This window comes from Engraulis encrasicolus, chromosome 12, assembly GCF_034702125.1.
Source record: "Engraulis encrasicolus isolate BLACKSEA-1 chromosome 12, IST_EnEncr_1.0, whole genome shotgun sequence".
NCBI lineage: Eukaryota > Metazoa > Chordata > Actinopteri > Clupeiformes > Engraulidae > Engraulis > Engraulis encrasicolus.
This window is the reverse complement of record NC_085868.1, coordinates 26,088,383-26,105,200: the sequence shown is the minus strand read 5'-3', so window position 1 is coordinate 26,105,200 and position 16,818 is coordinate 26,088,383. Positions and strand designations below refer to the sequence as shown.

At 42.8% G+C, this 16,818-nt stretch overlaps 1 protein-coding gene across 19 annotated transcripts in view; it reads left to right on the top strand.

Moving 5' to 3' along the window:
• Nucleotides 1-16,365, top strand: part of abi3bpb (ABI family, member 3 (NESH) binding protein b) — a 44,565-nt gene extending 28,200 nt beyond the window's left edge. For 10 of the 19 annotated variants that reach the window (XM_063211991.1, XM_063211996.1, XM_063211995.1 and 7 more), the window contains 11 exons: nucleotides 504-590; nucleotides 2,408-2,470; nucleotides 2,966-3,082; nucleotides 3,248-3,337; nucleotides 3,840-4,052; nucleotides 7,467-7,572; nucleotides 9,993-10,072; nucleotides 11,906-11,935; nucleotides 13,238-13,396; nucleotides 13,652-13,774; nucleotides 14,719-16,365. In XM_063211991.1, coding sequence (XP_063068061.1) covers nucleotides 504-590; nucleotides 2,408-2,470; nucleotides 2,966-3,082; nucleotides 3,248-3,337; nucleotides 3,840-4,052; nucleotides 7,467-7,572; nucleotides 9,993-10,072; nucleotides 11,906-11,935; nucleotides 13,238-13,396; nucleotides 13,652-13,774; nucleotides 14,719-14,834 — 1,184 coding nt within the window. In that variant the 3' untranslated portion in view covers nucleotides 14,835-16,365. The remainder of the gene's footprint in view (nucleotides 1-503; nucleotides 591-2,407; nucleotides 2,471-2,965; nucleotides 3,083-3,247; nucleotides 3,338-3,839; nucleotides 4,053-7,466; nucleotides 7,573-9,992; nucleotides 10,073-11,905; nucleotides 11,936-13,237; nucleotides 13,397-13,651; nucleotides 13,775-14,718) is intronic. The other 9 variants (XM_063211994.1, XM_063211993.1, XM_063212008.1 and 6 more) reach the window with 1 other exon arrangement.
• Nucleotides 16,366-16,818: the final 453 nt, after the last annotated feature.

Genomic DNA, 16,818 nt, shown 5'->3' with positions numbered 1-16,818 from the left:
TACTTTTCTGATGTGTATGCAATTCATAAACACCACAGTCAGTAGCAAGGTGCTGTCTTTTGCCCCTGAAGATAGCCTGGATGTTCTTTCTCAAATACTGTATGTCATAATTTATGTCAATATTGAAATGCATTGTTTGTTTTTCCATACATTGGTTACGATATTTAAATAATGATCACCTTCAATTGGGCCTGTTCAGTAAGTTAAGCACCAAATGAGTGATTGACTTTGAAAAGGTTCAGTGTTACTTATGCAAAACAGTGGAATACTTGGGAAGTAAACATTTCCAGTGAAGTGCTGTCAAAATCGAGAACAGATGCACAAGTGGTCCTTACGCTGTCCTTGGGCGAGTATCTTGACTGTCACCCAAGGAAATATAGTACAACCAACAATAACATAGAGAGGGGAAAAAAGATGTTCTAAATTTCCAAAACAGCGAATCAGATCAATTTTCCCACTCTTAGTGTGATCCATGTTTTAACAGCAGGCAACTTTCTCTGCAGACAACAACCCGCTGTGGCAGGACAGTAAGCCACACATCCTCGATGATAGCGAGCATTCAGGGCCCTCCATTGGGGACCAGCTCCATGGTAACGATTGGTTTGATTCGAGTCTTGGCCGTTCGTTCGTTCGGTTTGCACTCTGCACTCTGGTCGCCTGCTGCCTCGCGCCCCCCTTTTGCAATCCATCAAAGACAGCAGGAGCCCCCTTACTATACACGCTCTTGGAAAATCCAAAACATCGGTCAGCTCTGCCGAAAGGGCTTTGACTGGGTCTTTGGAAAATACTTTCATGAAAGGAAGTATGGCGTCTTTTGGTCTCGGGGCTTATTTTAAGAACCAGAGTTTGGCATGTTCCTCTCCAGCTTTGCAAAAGCCTGTTTTTTTTTTTGCTTTACTGCACGATGTAAGGAGCTAAGTTCTGTTTAATTACTTTGTCCTCTGATGAACTGGAGATTTTCACTGATGCCTTTGTAATGTATTTTTAATTTATTTTCCTGGGGTAGGTCCACATTGCTTGAGCCTCTTTTTTGCTTTTGGCTGGTTTGTGAGCATTGACTTTTCTAGAACAATGTGCTTCTGGGAACATTGGATCTCGACTGAGGTGCCAATGTTTAGTCTCTCCTACAACTGTGTGGAGAGCTTTTGATGTTGCTCGTGCAATTGAAAAAGAACAAAATGTGTTTGATTTCCAATCTGCAAATGATAATTGAACACCATGGCAGTGCACACATGAAAGAAGAAAGAAAACCATAGACTTAAGCCAAACAGCATGGCTGTCACACGTCTTTCCTTCAAGTTATGATTGCTATAACGACTCTGTTACCAAAAAAAGTAACAGAAGATTACATGTGAATATTTCAAATAAGGAAATGTTCTGGCGCAAAACAAACATGTTCTGTTGATACAAAGTGCAGTTGTGTCATGCTGAATATTTATGCATGAGTCAAAAACCTCATATCCATACGGTTTTGAATTACAAGCCATGTTTCAGAACTGGGCACACGTCCACCTCCAGGTTTATGTTTGGTTCTAGTCTCTGTGGAGCTGGAACGATGTCTTGATTGTCAAGAATTCGGCCTTGTAACAAGAAATGGGTAATTGGCAACAGACGTGTTCGTTTCTTTACTACATTTCAGGGTTTGCTGGAAACATGATTTTTTCCAATGCGGCTACTTTTTGACATTTGTATTTTGTTGATGTAGAGATAATTAGGCTGTAAGTGAGGTACAATATGGTCTAAATCTCCAGCAGTGAAACAAAAACACGAGTTTGAAATTATACATCGCTGTCAGAGTTGAGCTGTTTCAGAGACATTTGACATATGCTTCAGCACATCAATTGAAAAGGTCCCTTTAATGTCTTGTAGATATTCATATGGCTTACTTGATGCGATTTAAAGCATACATAGAATCCTATGGGGCTAAAGGTCACATAAGTGTTCCACTGTTTTTCATCTGTCATAGGCCATGGGGGTGAAACGTGCCTGCACTGTAAAAAATGATAGGTTCCTCAAAGAACCCTCATTTTCTATTGTGGGATAACCCCTAATAGTTCTGTGATGAACCTATTGGTGCTTGGAAGAACCCCACGGTTTTCTAAAAGGTTCCTCAGAAAAGCTTTGGGGTTTTTTCCACAGTGGCAGACTGAAGAACCTCTAAAGATTTCTTTGAGGAACCGTTCGATTGCCACGGTGGAAGAACCACCAAGTCTTCTCAGAGGAACCTGAGGAAATCCTTCCAAGAATTTGGTGTTTCTCAAGGAGCTTTTGGGCTCCCACATGAACCAGCTGTGGATTCTTTGCGGAACCTTCAAGTTTTTTAGTGTTTTCCTAAATGCTAATACTAAGTCACACACTATGCTGTCTTCTTGTCTCAATGACCTCTGTATGTCTTCACAATCTACAGGACCACCTCTACGACCTGCCATGAACAAAAAGACCAACCTGGTGGGCAAGCCTGGAGGCATGGGTAAGTGTTATGTGTTTGAGTGATAACATAAGTAGATGTGGGGACGGTTTTACCAATAGGCATACTAGGCAATTGCCTAAGGCCCCGTCCAAACTGCCCATTGCAGGGCCACCCAACTGTTAGCCCAGCCATTGCCAATGCCAGCAAAAATAACTCAAGAGGGCCCCATCTCTATATTTTGCATAGGGCCCCAAAATGGGCAGACCCAGCTCTGACTAAACGAGAAATAAAACAAGGGCCAGGTTTTCCTGCTGAGTAACCATTTGGCTTGCAAGCATGCCACCCAAGAAATTTTATGACTATGTCTATAAAACTCAGACTAAAGCTACCTCATTATTATCAACACCATACGTATTAGCAACTTTGAAAAAAGATAATCTGTTCAGGAGCAGTTGAAAGGAATACACAGACCAAATAGAAACACAAGGATACTTAACTGCTTAATTACAATAGTGCTACTGTATGAACTGTTCTTTTTTGTTGTTCTTTCTCCAGAGAAACTGATGGACCTGAAACAAGACAAGAATGATATTCTGAAGCCCAAGCTCTCACCTGCAACACCAAAGCCAACCAAACAGGAACGCAAGACAACACCTGCCCCAGCTACGAATGGTGAGTAAGAGTAATCAAATCACTAAAGTTAGCTATCATGAATTTCAGCGGACACAGTTCTACTGTTATCCATCAGTGGTGTATCAGATACTTTGAGTAATAGCGGTTAGCAAACAGTGGTTTGGCTCATTCGTGTCTTAAACGCTCCCTTGCGATTTGTTGCAGCCAATCGCTCCGAAACCTGGGAAACATCTCCATCTTTCAGTGCCATCCCTGCGTCTGAGGTTGATGCTCTGGGAAAGAAACGCTACATTGGTAAAGTATATCCACTGATATCCTACTACCGTAATGTCGTAATGTGCTGTAGATAATTTGTCCCAAGACAGTAGCACATTTCCATTTACAAAAAAATAAAGTTTATTTTACAGTAAGAAATGCAGTTAATTGTCATACTTAACCACTCTGATGTCACAGGTCATGTAACAAGTGTGCGCCTACACAAAGTCTAAGTAGAGTGCGTTTTCCTTTGCAGAAATTGTATTACTTGCCACTGGTTACTGTCACGGTAAATACGTCGCCAGGATTTGTAGGAGGGGGATTGTACCCCCTTCTGGTTTTGATATCTCCACTTTCTGTATCTGATTTTAGTCGTGTTTAATATTGATTGATATTGATTGATATTATTTCAAATTTGAAATGTATCCCCTTTCTGTTTATTTGACATATTACACCCTGGTGAGGACCACAAACACTTTCACCAATAAGTGCACTTAGAGGGTTTTGCACCTGAACTTGTGAAAATATGTTTGCCCACCAGCTCCCCATGTGGTTTACAAGACGGACAAGAAGCCGGAGGAGCCGTGCTCCATCACCACCTCCCTGACGTACTTCCCGGAGGACGAGGGCAGTGCAGAGTCTAACGTCACCGCGCCGCCCAGGTCCGCTCCGCAAAACCTCACGGTCGTCACTGTGGAGGGATGCCCTTCCTTTGTCATCCTGGACTGGGAGAAAGCAGACAACGACACCACAGGTCAGCCTTTATCCCTTTGTACATCGCCGCTAGCTAGTATTATCTTATTTTCATCTAAATTGCAATGACAAAGTCATAATTCTTACCATTCTCGGTAATGCCATAGCAATGTTGTTATGATGTACAGTAGTGCAGTCTTCAGCCCAGAAGTAGCCAGACACCGTCCCGCCACTGGGACGTTGTAATAGTCACTGAAAAAAACGTAACTACCATAGTGCTACACCACTATGGCAGTGCACAGGTCCTTTGTAATACATTACGACTTGGTCATTGCCTTTCTGGTAACAGCTAATTTATAACAGGGGTAGCGTCTTAACACTAGAACTACCACGGAGGGGTCAATTGACCTTTTTACCTAAAAGCCCCACAAGAGGGTCATTTGACCCTTTGGACCCCCTGCGGACACTCCTTTTGTTGTGGAAATGTGGCTGTTAGCAGCTCACAGCTGTCACTTGAGACACAGTGTGTGTGTGTGCGTGTGTGGATCATTTCCAATGCCTGTTGAGTGCTGTATCTCTGCATCTTCGTTCCTTGGAGAGGAGCTTCTTTCACCACAAAATTCTTGAGGGAAGAGAAGCAGTAGTCCACATGCACTGGTATTTATCCATCTAACAATTGCCAGGTTGCATTCACATGAGTCGTTATGGTCACATGGCATGGGAGATTCACACGTTACAGTTTTTCTCGATTGGTTTGGCTAATTTCTCGAAACTGAGATGACATTATCAAAACAACACAGACAAATCCCCAAACCAACTTGCAATTTCCCAAAACAGAATGGCATTTTTCATTGCTTTCATCAGATATCAAATGCTTTGTACATGTCTCAAATGTTTAGTACATCTCTGCAGATGGCTATGTACAAATACCCTTCAGTTGACACATTCAGCATACATTTAGCACATTTTCCAAATAAATGTACCTTGCTTATCTAAACGAATTAGACAATTCTCAGTCTAATGGTTGCCCTCTCCAAAACACGTCAGCATTATTTCATTGTGTAAGTCATCACAGGCAAAGTGGTCTACGCAATTCCCAAAACAGTCAAGGACATCATATTTTAAGAATTTCATTACATAGTAAATTCATGACAGTGTTCAACAGGTCAGATGGTATTGTAACTTTACTAGTTAGTAGAAAATAATTTTACAACCGTGTATACTACAGTTTCCTCTGTTATTTGGCTAATTTCATTACATTTTTTCAAACAACATTCTGTTTTCAACAATTGCTAGTTGCTTTGGCACTTGTCCATGTTATTTTGAGAATGTTATCTCTGTTTTGAGAAATGAGCCAAACCCATGAGAAACCGGTGATATATGGGCATTTACAGTAAAGAAAGTTATCTGTGTTAAAGGTAAAGTTATCTGTGTTAAAGGTAAATTATCTGTGTTGTCAAACTTCAATGGTTTCACTCACTTTTTCATTTTTTATACATAGTCGAAATCTGTTAGCTGAACGTAGATAAAACACCTAAACATTTTGACTGGCAGTGCTTACACAATGGCAAAGGGACAATGTATTTTGGGGGTACTGATGATATATGTGGGGAAGACATTTAGTTTTGACACATGGGTAAACTGTTTTTGGGGTGATATGAGCGAGTGATGAGGATCCATGTAGTTATGCTGAACCATCCAGTTTATTTTGACAGAAGGACTAAATGAATGCAAATGAGCCAAAGCAATTGAGAAGGATCTATGCCATTTTGATGGTACTGACTATTTGTATGTGAGACGGTTTAGTGCTGATGCAAGAATGAGGTGTTTTGGGAGGTATATGACATTTTGCTAGTTATCTGAACTGTTGTGCAGAAGTGTAAGAATGTTTGGCCAAATGACCCAATGGTTATAGGAATGTCATCTCAGTTTCAAGAAATGAGCCAAACCAATCAAGAAAAACTGTAATTCAACCATTATCTGGTTGCAGTCATATGATTCGTCATGATCACATGGGACATTCACACGTTCATTGATGACTTATATGAAAAAAATGTGCTGACAAGTTTTCAGGATTACCATTACACTGAGAATCAACCAATTGGGATAGTTCAGCAAGGTACATTCATTTGAAAATTCTACTAAATGTAAGCTGATTGTGTTAACTGTAGGATACTTGTACATAGCCATTTGCAAGGATGTACTAAATGATTGAGACATGTACAAAAGCATTTGAAATTTGATGAAAGCGGTGATAAATGCCATTCTGTTGTGAGGAACTGCAAATTAGTTTTGGGATTTGTCCATGTTTTGAGAATGACATCTCAGTTTCAAGAAATGAGCCAAACCAATGGAGAAAAACTGTAACACACTGTCCGCCAAACTGTGCTATCTGTCTTTGCTGTTGATATCTTCATGCAAGTTGCTATTTACCTGTGGTGATTTTGGAGGCTGACAGCCCTTGGAAAGAAGCTGTCTGTCTCTGTTTGTCTTGGCTGTTAGCACTGTAAGGTGTGACCCCCTCACCCCACACACGGCCCCTAACAGCCTCATTACCATAACAAAATGAGTGATTAGTGTATTAGGTAAAAGCCACCGGGTCAAATGACCCCTCTCTGGTACTTCTAGGTAGGCAGAAAAATCCTGGTAGTTCTAGTGTTAAGGGGTTAGGAGGCTACAGTTTAAGACTTGCTTAAACAGCTTTCCATGCTGATTCATGTGTTACGTCTGATTGCACACGAAATTTAGTACACATGCACTTTTTCATGCTACTGTAAGTCAGTATTAGTACATCTGAAAATGTTTGTGGAAAGTTACTTACGGAGCTTAAGTAAGTTTTGTACATGGAGCCCCTGGTCTTTTAATCAGAGGGATGCAGCTTAAAATCCTACTGTACCCTTATGAGAAGAAAGAATGTGTGTCCCTACACCTTCATCCATGACTGGACTGCTCTTGAGCAAGACAACTTACGTATTCCACATTGCTCCAGGCACCATAACCAGTACCATGACATGCACCATCTGTAGGTAGGTTGCTTTGGATAAACAGGTTTGAATCCCCCCTGACCTCTCCCTACATCTCTAACCATGGCTGAAGTGCCCTTGAGCAAAGCACCTAACCCCACATTGCTCTAGGGAATGTTACCAATACCCTGAAAAATAATAACTGTAAGTCGCTGAATAAATGAAAGCGTCAGCTAAGTGCAATGTAATAAAGGCGTCGACTAAGCACAATGAACTGTAAATGAGGAGAAGACAGAGAGAGAAATACAGCACATTGTATGTTTGTGCTGGAGAGTTATAGGGAGGGAAATAATGGAAGTGGACACGTGCACTTTTGTTTTGATGTCATCCCCACATTCCAGGGCACCGACCTAACAGTATTGAAGATCTGGAACAATATAGTCCTAAAAGAATCCCTCTTATCAAGTAGACCGTAAAGCTAATTGTTTTCATTTGTGTGTTTTTTACCTCAGAGTATGAAGTCATCTCCACCACTAAAGGTCCAGATGGTGAACAGGTCTCCATCCTGAGAACCAACCAGACACACACGGCCGTGGAGAACCTCCGACCAGAGAGCAGGTATAGTAGCCTTATCCAGTACCTTTAACAAAAAATGAAGTATACGGCATATTGATCACCTGTAGGAGTGCCAGTGTTGCCAGATTGGGTTCAATTGGGCTACTTGGGATGGCCGTCTGCGGGTAAAAACGGGAAAAATTGGCAATTTGGCATATTTTTTCTGCTGTTTTGTGCCCATAGAAGTCAATGCAATTTGTTGAAATTGGGCGGAATTTAGCACATTTTGGCGGTTTTTGAGAACCTTTTGTGCGGGATTTGATCATACACATCTGGCAACACTGAGGAGTGCACACATTTTACCAACCAGACATAGCCTGGTAAATCAGCGCCACCCGCTGGGCGCAGACATTTTTCAGCTGCGAGTGGGTCTGGCCTCGGATCTGAGAACGTTTTGAACACTGTGCCCTGAGTCTGGCAAAGCCAATTACAACGCAGAGATTTGTTTTGAATCAAAGTGGACGGGGTTTTGAGGGAGTGACGACGAAGCTTGCAACACCGTTGGGAAAGCACATCTACGGCAAAGATCGCCGATTGGTCAGAGCGCCGACACAGTTTGAAAAAACAACAGGTTGTTCTCATTAGCAATCGTCCGAGGTATCATTCATCGGGGCCAGACTAAATTACTCCGGTCTCACATTTAGGCTGGTTTATCAGGCTAAACCAGACACACACGACACTGGAGAATCTTAAACCAGAGAGCAGGTAGGCTACTACACAGTTCTATTACCCTGTAAACAAAGAATGAAGCATTCACCAGACTATACGTATGTAAGCACCAACATTTTAGGGGTACATGCATCTGTAATCACACTCTCCAACTACTCTGTGGTTTAGTGACAATGGAAGAGACATATTTTCTTTAATCTTAGTCTTAAACTTCCGTTTTAAATACATTCCTAATTCATGACATAGTCTGCATTTTTAATAATATGTTGGCATAAATATAAATCTACCAAATATGAAGCTCTGGCCTTTTATGACAGCATCATTAATGCAGTAGCCTAGGTTAGTGCCACAAGTTCTGATTGTTATGGAGCTGTGACTGCGGACGGCGGTAGGGAGGGCACCAAGACCTGCGGCTTATCTGGGGCCAGGGCAGGCGGGAGGCTAAGGAGGGATGGGTGGAGGGAGAGAGGGAAGGGCAGGGTTGAGGGAAGGAGAGTTTGGCCGGGAGCGAGCCGCCACGCTTGCAGGGTTTTTTAACAAGAGACGGAGATCTGGCACGTGGTGACTGACAGAATATAAACCAGGGCTTCCTATGAGCAGGCCAGCTCAGTACCGAGAGAGAGAGCGCGAGAGACATGGGCCATCGTCCCAGCATCTGAACATCTCATCTGGTGGAACCATTAGAGAGAGAGAGAGAGAGAGAGAGAAAGCGAGAGAGAGGGAACGGTCGCTGGCATGCTCAATTGGAGCCTGGAGAGTAAATGTATCATTTGTCAGGACCCTTGAGATGGGAGGAACAGAGAGGGTGGGTGGCTGGGATAGAGGGACGGAGATGGAAGGGGGGGTTGGAGAGAGTATCTGTAGTTCTCTTATTTATTGAAGGCCGAAACAATAGCAAGGTAGAGAGCGCACGCGAGAGAGAGAGAATGAGAGAGAGAAAAAAGGGGTTGCATAGATTCTCTCTCTCCCTTTCTCTCTATCTATCTCTCTCTCTATCTATCTATCTATCTATCTATCTATCTATCTATCTATCTATATATATACATATATATATATATATATATATATATATATATATAATACATATCCCTTCTTTCCACTGCGTTCACGCCCAGTCTCAGTTTAATATCCTTTAGTGGTAAGTCCCGTCGCTATCCTGTGAAAAGCACATGGCCTGGCTAGGAGGGGAAGGGGAAGAGATTTGGGGGGACTTTTTGAAGTGATATCTGGAGGTCTGTGACTGTGATGTAATTCCACCCTCAGTGGAGAAGGAAGATTGTGCACAGCAGTTGCAGGACAACAGTCGATTCACATTTTGCAGTTTAGTTAGGAGTGCACACACTTGAAATTCTTCTTTTTTTGGTGTTCTATTCCGGCGCAGATCTACATTTCAACCACTGAGGTCTTCTTCAGAACTTCTACCTGAGATACTTGAGAATCTGAAGATCTCAATGGTGGAAACATAGCTCTGCCATGCAATAAAACCCAAAAAGGGATTTTAATTGTGAAGAATTAGAAGAAGGCCTCAATGGTAGAAATGTGGTTCTGCCGTGGAACAAATCACAAAAAAGGTGTGAGACGAAAGTGTGCTGACTCCTCACTCTAAAACTTTAATTCCACCCTCGCCGAGCCTCATATGCCCTGTGCTATCTCTCTCTCTCTCTCTCTCTCTCTCTCTCTTTCTCTCTCTCTCTCTCTCTCTCTCTCTCTCTCTTTCTCTCTCTCTCTCTCTCTCTCACTCTCTCTCTCTGCAGCTACGAGTTCAAGGTCAAACCGAAGAATGAACTGGGAGCTGGCCCATCCAGTGAGCCTGTGGCCTTCAATACGGAATCAGGTATGAGTGCAGTTCATCCTTCATCGCACAAATGAATGACTTCATGGCAGACAGATACATCGGACAATATGACTAAGAGGTCACAAAGGTGACGAAGGGGACAAAGTCAAGGTCGAGGTCACAAAGTCAAGGTCACAAAGAAGAGATAGCCGAATATGCGTAGACATACATATGTGGGCATATTTTCAATATGCACATGAAACACGTACACTTCATAAAATGCATCAATTAGGTATTAGTATTACCAAGTGTTCAATAAACCATAAGAATGTGTACTTACACTGTAAATAGGGGTAGTACTTACAGTCTATGGGTTTAGTGTGAGGTGCGGTACACTACACTACACTAAAACCCGTATCATGAAGTGTTATCCTATAGTTGTTGACATTCTCATGTGACAAAGTATTAACCTTGGACAACCCAAGTGTGAAAACATTAAACAAAGGTTGTCATTGAGAGAATATGCATGTTGAATGTGCTGTATTAGATACCTATTACTGAAATCATTGATGTTTACAAATCACTTGTAAATCCTTCATTTGTCCTTTATTGGTGTTGGCCTAGAGATCAGTGTTGTTAGAAGTTGTCCCCATTAAAGTCGCATGGCCCTTTTAAGCGGTCCCCATTTAGCGGTCCCCGACATGCAAGGCATGCAAAGTCGCATATGGCGCTGTACACGTTGCAGCCTTGCTACCTTCAGCTTCAGTCTAGTACGTCCTCTCCCCTCCCCTCCCCTCTCTCTCTCTCGCTCTCTGGTGCTCGCTCTTACCTTTCTCAGAGATGTATGTAATTAACTGGCCGTTATTAACTTAATGATTTCAGCATGTCCCTCCGTTTTCATAACCTTGGCTCCCACAAGGCACAGGCCTGTCAAAGCCCTCCCTGACTCGCTGTCACAACGCCAGAAACACCCCTTTTTCCCTGTACCCCCTCCCCTAAACCTCTCCATCCTTCCATCCATCCTTCCATCCATCCATCCATCCATCCATTCACCAACTGTTCCGTCCCCCAGGGCTGGCGCTCCCCTAGCCTGCCCCTCGTCTTACATTGTACTGGCCTCCATCCAGGCCCAGCGAACAACATGCCATGAATAAATAGCCAATAAAGACTCACGTCATCTTTGTGTTTTATGGCGGCGAAGGGTTTGGCTTTGGGCGGGGGGGCTTTTAGTCTGACTCTTCGCGGGCTCCCCTCCGCTTGTGAGCTGAGCCCTTTCCTTCTGTCGAAGGGCCCGCACGAGTCATCCCCAAAATCTAAACCAAGCTCCAAGACTCTGAACCCCCCTTTTCTCTGCCACCCCCCTCCCCACACATCTTCCCCCTTAAAACAACCCCTGCCCCCTCTTCCTTGCTCTCCCACCTTATTCCCCCCCCTCGTCCCCCCCTTGTGGCTTGGCAGATCCGTCTGGATTGGATCTGGCCAGTCACTCTCTGTGGGGTATAGAGCTGAAAGGGACTTGGAAAAAGCCCCCTAGTCCATCATCTTCTCTCTAAAAAACCCTGCTCCCTCTCGTGAAAAATCGTATTTTGTTGACGTTCTTCTTGCCGTTTTCTTTCTTTGTTTCGGCTTTATGTTTTGCCGGAGGTGCAAGAGGTGGAGAGGATAACGATTGTGGCCACACACAGTTTTTTATTGGTGTTGTTTTGTTTTTTAATGTCTTCTCAGCTCCCAACTACTTTGTTTACCGCAAAGACCGGTAGCTGAGTGTTTATGGCATCACCTGATTTGGTTTTAACGCTTATGTACCATTTCTCTCTTTCTCTCTGTTTTTCTTTGTCTTTTTTCTTTCTTTTCCTCTCTCTCTGTCTGTCTCTTCCACCTCCTATAATGCAGCGGATCCACGAGTGAGCGAAAATGTCTCAGGTAAGGCTAACTCTCCCACCATTACTCCCTCAGCCACACACACACACACAGACACACACACACACACACACACACACACACACGCGCAGACATGCAGACACGCACACATGCACGCACAGAACCACACACTAGCATGCACAGAGAAGCACATGTACATGCACATGCGAAAACACATAAACGCCCCCTTCCCTGAAAATCCCCCCCTCCCCTCTATACGCTCTGCGCTCCCTGCTCGCACATTCCACAGTGCTGAATGAATGGATAATTTAATGAGCAGCACTGGCAGACAGATACAGTAGAGCGAAAGATGGAAGGAAATAAGGAAGGAGGAAGGGAGAGGAGAGGAGAGGAGAGGAGAGGAGAGGAGAGCAGAGAGCAAGAAGAACCACTAGTGTGCACTGTCCACAGAGAGAAGGTTTGCTCTGCAAAATACACATATGGCTGTTCCGTCCACAGTCCACAACTCTTTCTGTCTCCCATTCTCATTCTCATTCCCATTCTCTCTCTCTCTCTCTCTCTCTCTCTCTCTCTCTCTCTCTCTCTCTCTCTCTCTCCCTCTCTCTCTCTCTCTCTCTCTCTCTCTCTCTCTCTCTCTCTCTCTCTCTGTCTTGCTCTCTTTCTTTGCTATCGTATGAGTTCACTTCTTCCACACCCTACACACAGCCAGACAAAACATTTACTCAGGAACAGCAAATCAAGGAAGGCTTTCTCTTTTCTTTTCTTTTCATTTTGCCCTCCCTCCCTCCGCACAGCTCCTTCACGCTGCAAGACAATTACCTTGATGCACTCCAATAAACGTTTTCATTGGGTGCCCTGTGTTATGTTTATCTCTTATTGTTATTTCGCTGTCTGGTTAGAGTCAAGGAGTTTTACAGAATGAAAAAAAGCCCGCCCTCAAATATAATAGAATTATGGCCAGCAAAAATAAACCTCGTCGAACCGACTGCACGCTAAATGGATACATGTCTGTTAGTTTTATTGGTAGAATAATTAGCAAAGGGCACGTGTAAACTGTTAAATGATGAAGCCTTAGATTTCAATGAGATGTTTTACTGTATGTGCTATATAAAGAGAACTTTCCATGCAATTGTACTTTGCTTTTTCATTCACCATATGCTGCTACACAGTAAAAACAAAAAATGTAGTGTTAATTCAACACTTAGAGAGCACTGAGACCAAATATACTCTAGAGGTGTTACATTGACTCTCAAGGTCTTGTATTAGCATTAGCAAAATGTACTGAATAGAACAATCAAAATGTATTGAATAGATTGACAACGCTAGCATTTGTCTGCCCTCCAGGAAAAGATGCCATCTGGACCCAGTTCCCCTTCAAGACGGACTCGTTTTCAGAATGCAACGGCAAGCAGTATGTCAAGAGAACCTGGTACCGCAAATTTGTTGGGGTTCAGATCTGCAACTCACTCCGTTACAAGATCTACCTAAGCGACTCTTTGAACGGTTAGTGAAAGGCTACTTCTTCTAGTCTACTTAGGTTCCATCTTTTTACTTTAGACCCTCAGTAATGTCATAACAATGTTGTGTTACAATGTACATGTGATTATTCGGCATGAAACGGCTACCGACACTACTGTATGGACCTAAAAAAAGAAGTCCCAGTTACTTACCACCAAACACTCTTCGAAGGCATGATCTACTCGACTCAGGAGATCTTCCCAGACCGCCACTGTGTAACACTGTGCTGTATATTTACAGGTAAATTCTACAACATTGGGGACCAGACGGGGCATGGAGAAGACCATTGCCAGTTCGTAGACTCTTTCCTTGATGGCAGAACAGGCTCACAGGTCGCTGCTGATACTCTACCAGCCAGAGAAGGTATTGGGCACTATACTAAAGTAATGTGATTTTTGTACACTGTAAAAGTTTGAAAGTTCCTCAAAGAACCTTTAGCTGGTTCTTAGAGAACCCAGAAGTTCCCTGAGAAACCCCAAAGGTTCTCTGAAAAAACGTCTTGTGAGAACCCGAAGGTTTCCCAGTGTATCCTAAGGGGTTATTCCTCATTGGCAATCGGAGCATTCTCAAACAACCTTAAAGCGATACTGTGTCATTTCTGGAAATAAGCTCATGTTACACTTTCCCTTGAGTTAAATTATTGAGTTTTACATTTCTCCTGTACTTTCAACCGTTTTCTGAGTATGGCTATATAAATTTTACCTCCAAGCTAGCAAATAACATTGAATCCTATGAGACCAGCTAGCCGCCAACTGGTCTCATAGGATTCAATGTTAATCGCTAGCATGGAGGTAAAATTTGCACTGCCATACTTGGAGAACGATTGAAAGTAGAGGAGAAATGCAAAACTCAATCATTTAACTCAAGGAGAGGTGTACAATGAGCTTATTTCCAAAAATAGTACAGTATCGCTTTAAGGGGGTTCTTCAGTTTGCCACTATAGGAGAACCCCTAAATATTCTCTGAAGAACCTTTTACGAAACCTTGGGATTCTTCCAAGCTCCTATAGTTCCATCAGAGAATCTTAAGAGTTCTCCCACAATGAGGGTTCTTCTAGGAGCCTTATGCTTTTACAGTGCAGTTATTGAGATGCTGAATTACAATACTTCAGTGATGGAACATACGCACTGTTGGTATTGCTTGTCAAATGGCTTGGTGCCCCTAAGCCACTACTCGGTCCTTGAGCAGCAGTCCCCAACACAGCGGTCCCCAATACAATAGACATGACTGACCAGGATTGATTGATTGATTGATTGATTGATTGATTGATTGATTGATTGATTGATTGATTGATTTGTCTTCCGTAGGCTACTACAGGGCAATGAGACAAGAGCCAGTCAACTTTGGTCACATAGGAGGGAACTCTCACATCACTTACGTATCATGGTACGAGTGCGGAACACCGATACCCGGGAAGTGGTAGATCCCTCACTGAAGTCTGGCGGGAAGTTCGGCGAAGAGAATCTCATTGGCTGGAACATGTGGCTTTCATGTCACAATGCGAGCTTGTGATTGGTTAACACCAAAAGTACAGAGGGGGGGGTTTTGCTGTCTAAAGCTGTGCACTCTGTTCTCAAAACACCAACCCCAACCCCCTCAACACAAAAACCATGTATAAACGTGTACAGAATCCAAGTGGCAGGGAATTTCATTGAGCGCATTTGTGGTATGTAATAGCAATTTAGTCTCATCTCATTATTTATCAAACACATAACAGAGAAAACAAACTTCATGAAGACAAAGATCGGGAGAGAGAATGGTAAAAGTGAAGTTACCTCAAACACAGTGAGGTAAGCAAAACACATGAAAATAGGACTTCGTTTAAATATTGGGAAGCTGGCTCCCTAAACCTATTTTGACAATGTGTGTAATATTATTTATCGAAGGTCTGTAGCACCGTTTTCCTTGCACTGTCCTGACAGTGAGTGGAGGCAGGTGCCATGCGGCTCAGTGCTTTAGCTGGCGTATCTCAGGTTTGAAGCGAGGGCTAAAACGTTAGCTTACAGTATGCTTTACCTGAGATACGCCTCCGATTCCTTACGTCTCTTATCCAACGCCACAAGTGCGGACTATTAGCATAGACGCAGCAAATAGCAGTATGTATATCTGGAAGGGTTGGCTTTTTATATATACGTGCCCTCCTGACTAAATGCACTGGTGTCGGCATCGTTATTTTTCTAAAGAGAGTTATGTGCTCGTGGCAGCACGTCGTAAAAAAATACAGTGGGTTAACACCCACGTGGTGTCCAAGTTTACAACGCAATATGAGCTGTGAGGTCAAACAGTCATGTCTCGCTTGTCCGTTATTGACCCGATTTATCGGTCAAATCGCAGTAAAGATTCACATTACACACATTGACAGACATACACGTAGACACGAACACACACATAGACCAAACAGACACACATACACCCATTTGCACACATTTTCACAAAACAGTTACACACACATACACATGCATCACAAAGTGAAAGTCTTGTACCATGTCCTCCATTGCTAGCTTGAATATATTGGGCTAGCAGCAGGTTGGAGTACATCACACTTGCAATTTGCACAGCATAAATGTATTTATATGTATATGGAGAAAAATATTTTTGCAAATGTACAAGACCAAAAAAAAAAAGTTTGTCATCCTTCTGTGTCAGTTTGTATGTCAACAAACTTGCAGCACCTCAGATTGGAAGTCATGTCCATGCGTGTTTATATTTGTTGGATGAGATGGATTCAACTTTGGAAAAATGTATTTTTTTTTCTCGTATTTTTCAGCTTGTACAGAAGTACTCATTCTGCTCTCATGGTTAGCAGTAAGGTGCTTACCCCATTTTTTGGAATCTTTTGTAACTTGATGCTGTTTGTTTCGTATTTTGATGCATAATTACATGTCTGTATCGAATTACATGTGTGTATCTATTTGAATAAAGTTGATAGTTTTGTTTCCTTTTTATAAAAAATATTTCCATTTGTTTTTCCATTTTCTTTATACTTGCCTTCTGGTCCACAACGTCCTGGACTTTAACAAGCAGAAAGCCAAGGCTAGTCTTGCAGCTGCACTGCAGTGCAGGCATACTATTAGGTGAAAGCTATAATTCTCTTTATGCTAGACCAACCGTTTCTTTCAGTGGCTGTATGACCTCTAGAACTCTGACCACCTCCTAGGCTCTTCGTAGCTTTACTATGCATTCTTTCTCTTTTTTTCTCTGTGTTTTTCTTCTTTTCTCTCCTCTCTCTCTCTCTCTCTCTCTCTCTCTCTCTCTCCCTGTCAATGCAGAAACCGCAACCCCAATTAGAAAAATCAACAGAAATACATGGATTACCACACTTTTCCAGACCCACAGAGACAGAGAGAGAGAGAGAGAGAGAGTTTCGGAGAGCCAAATTCAACACAGGGACATTCTCTGAAAACCGC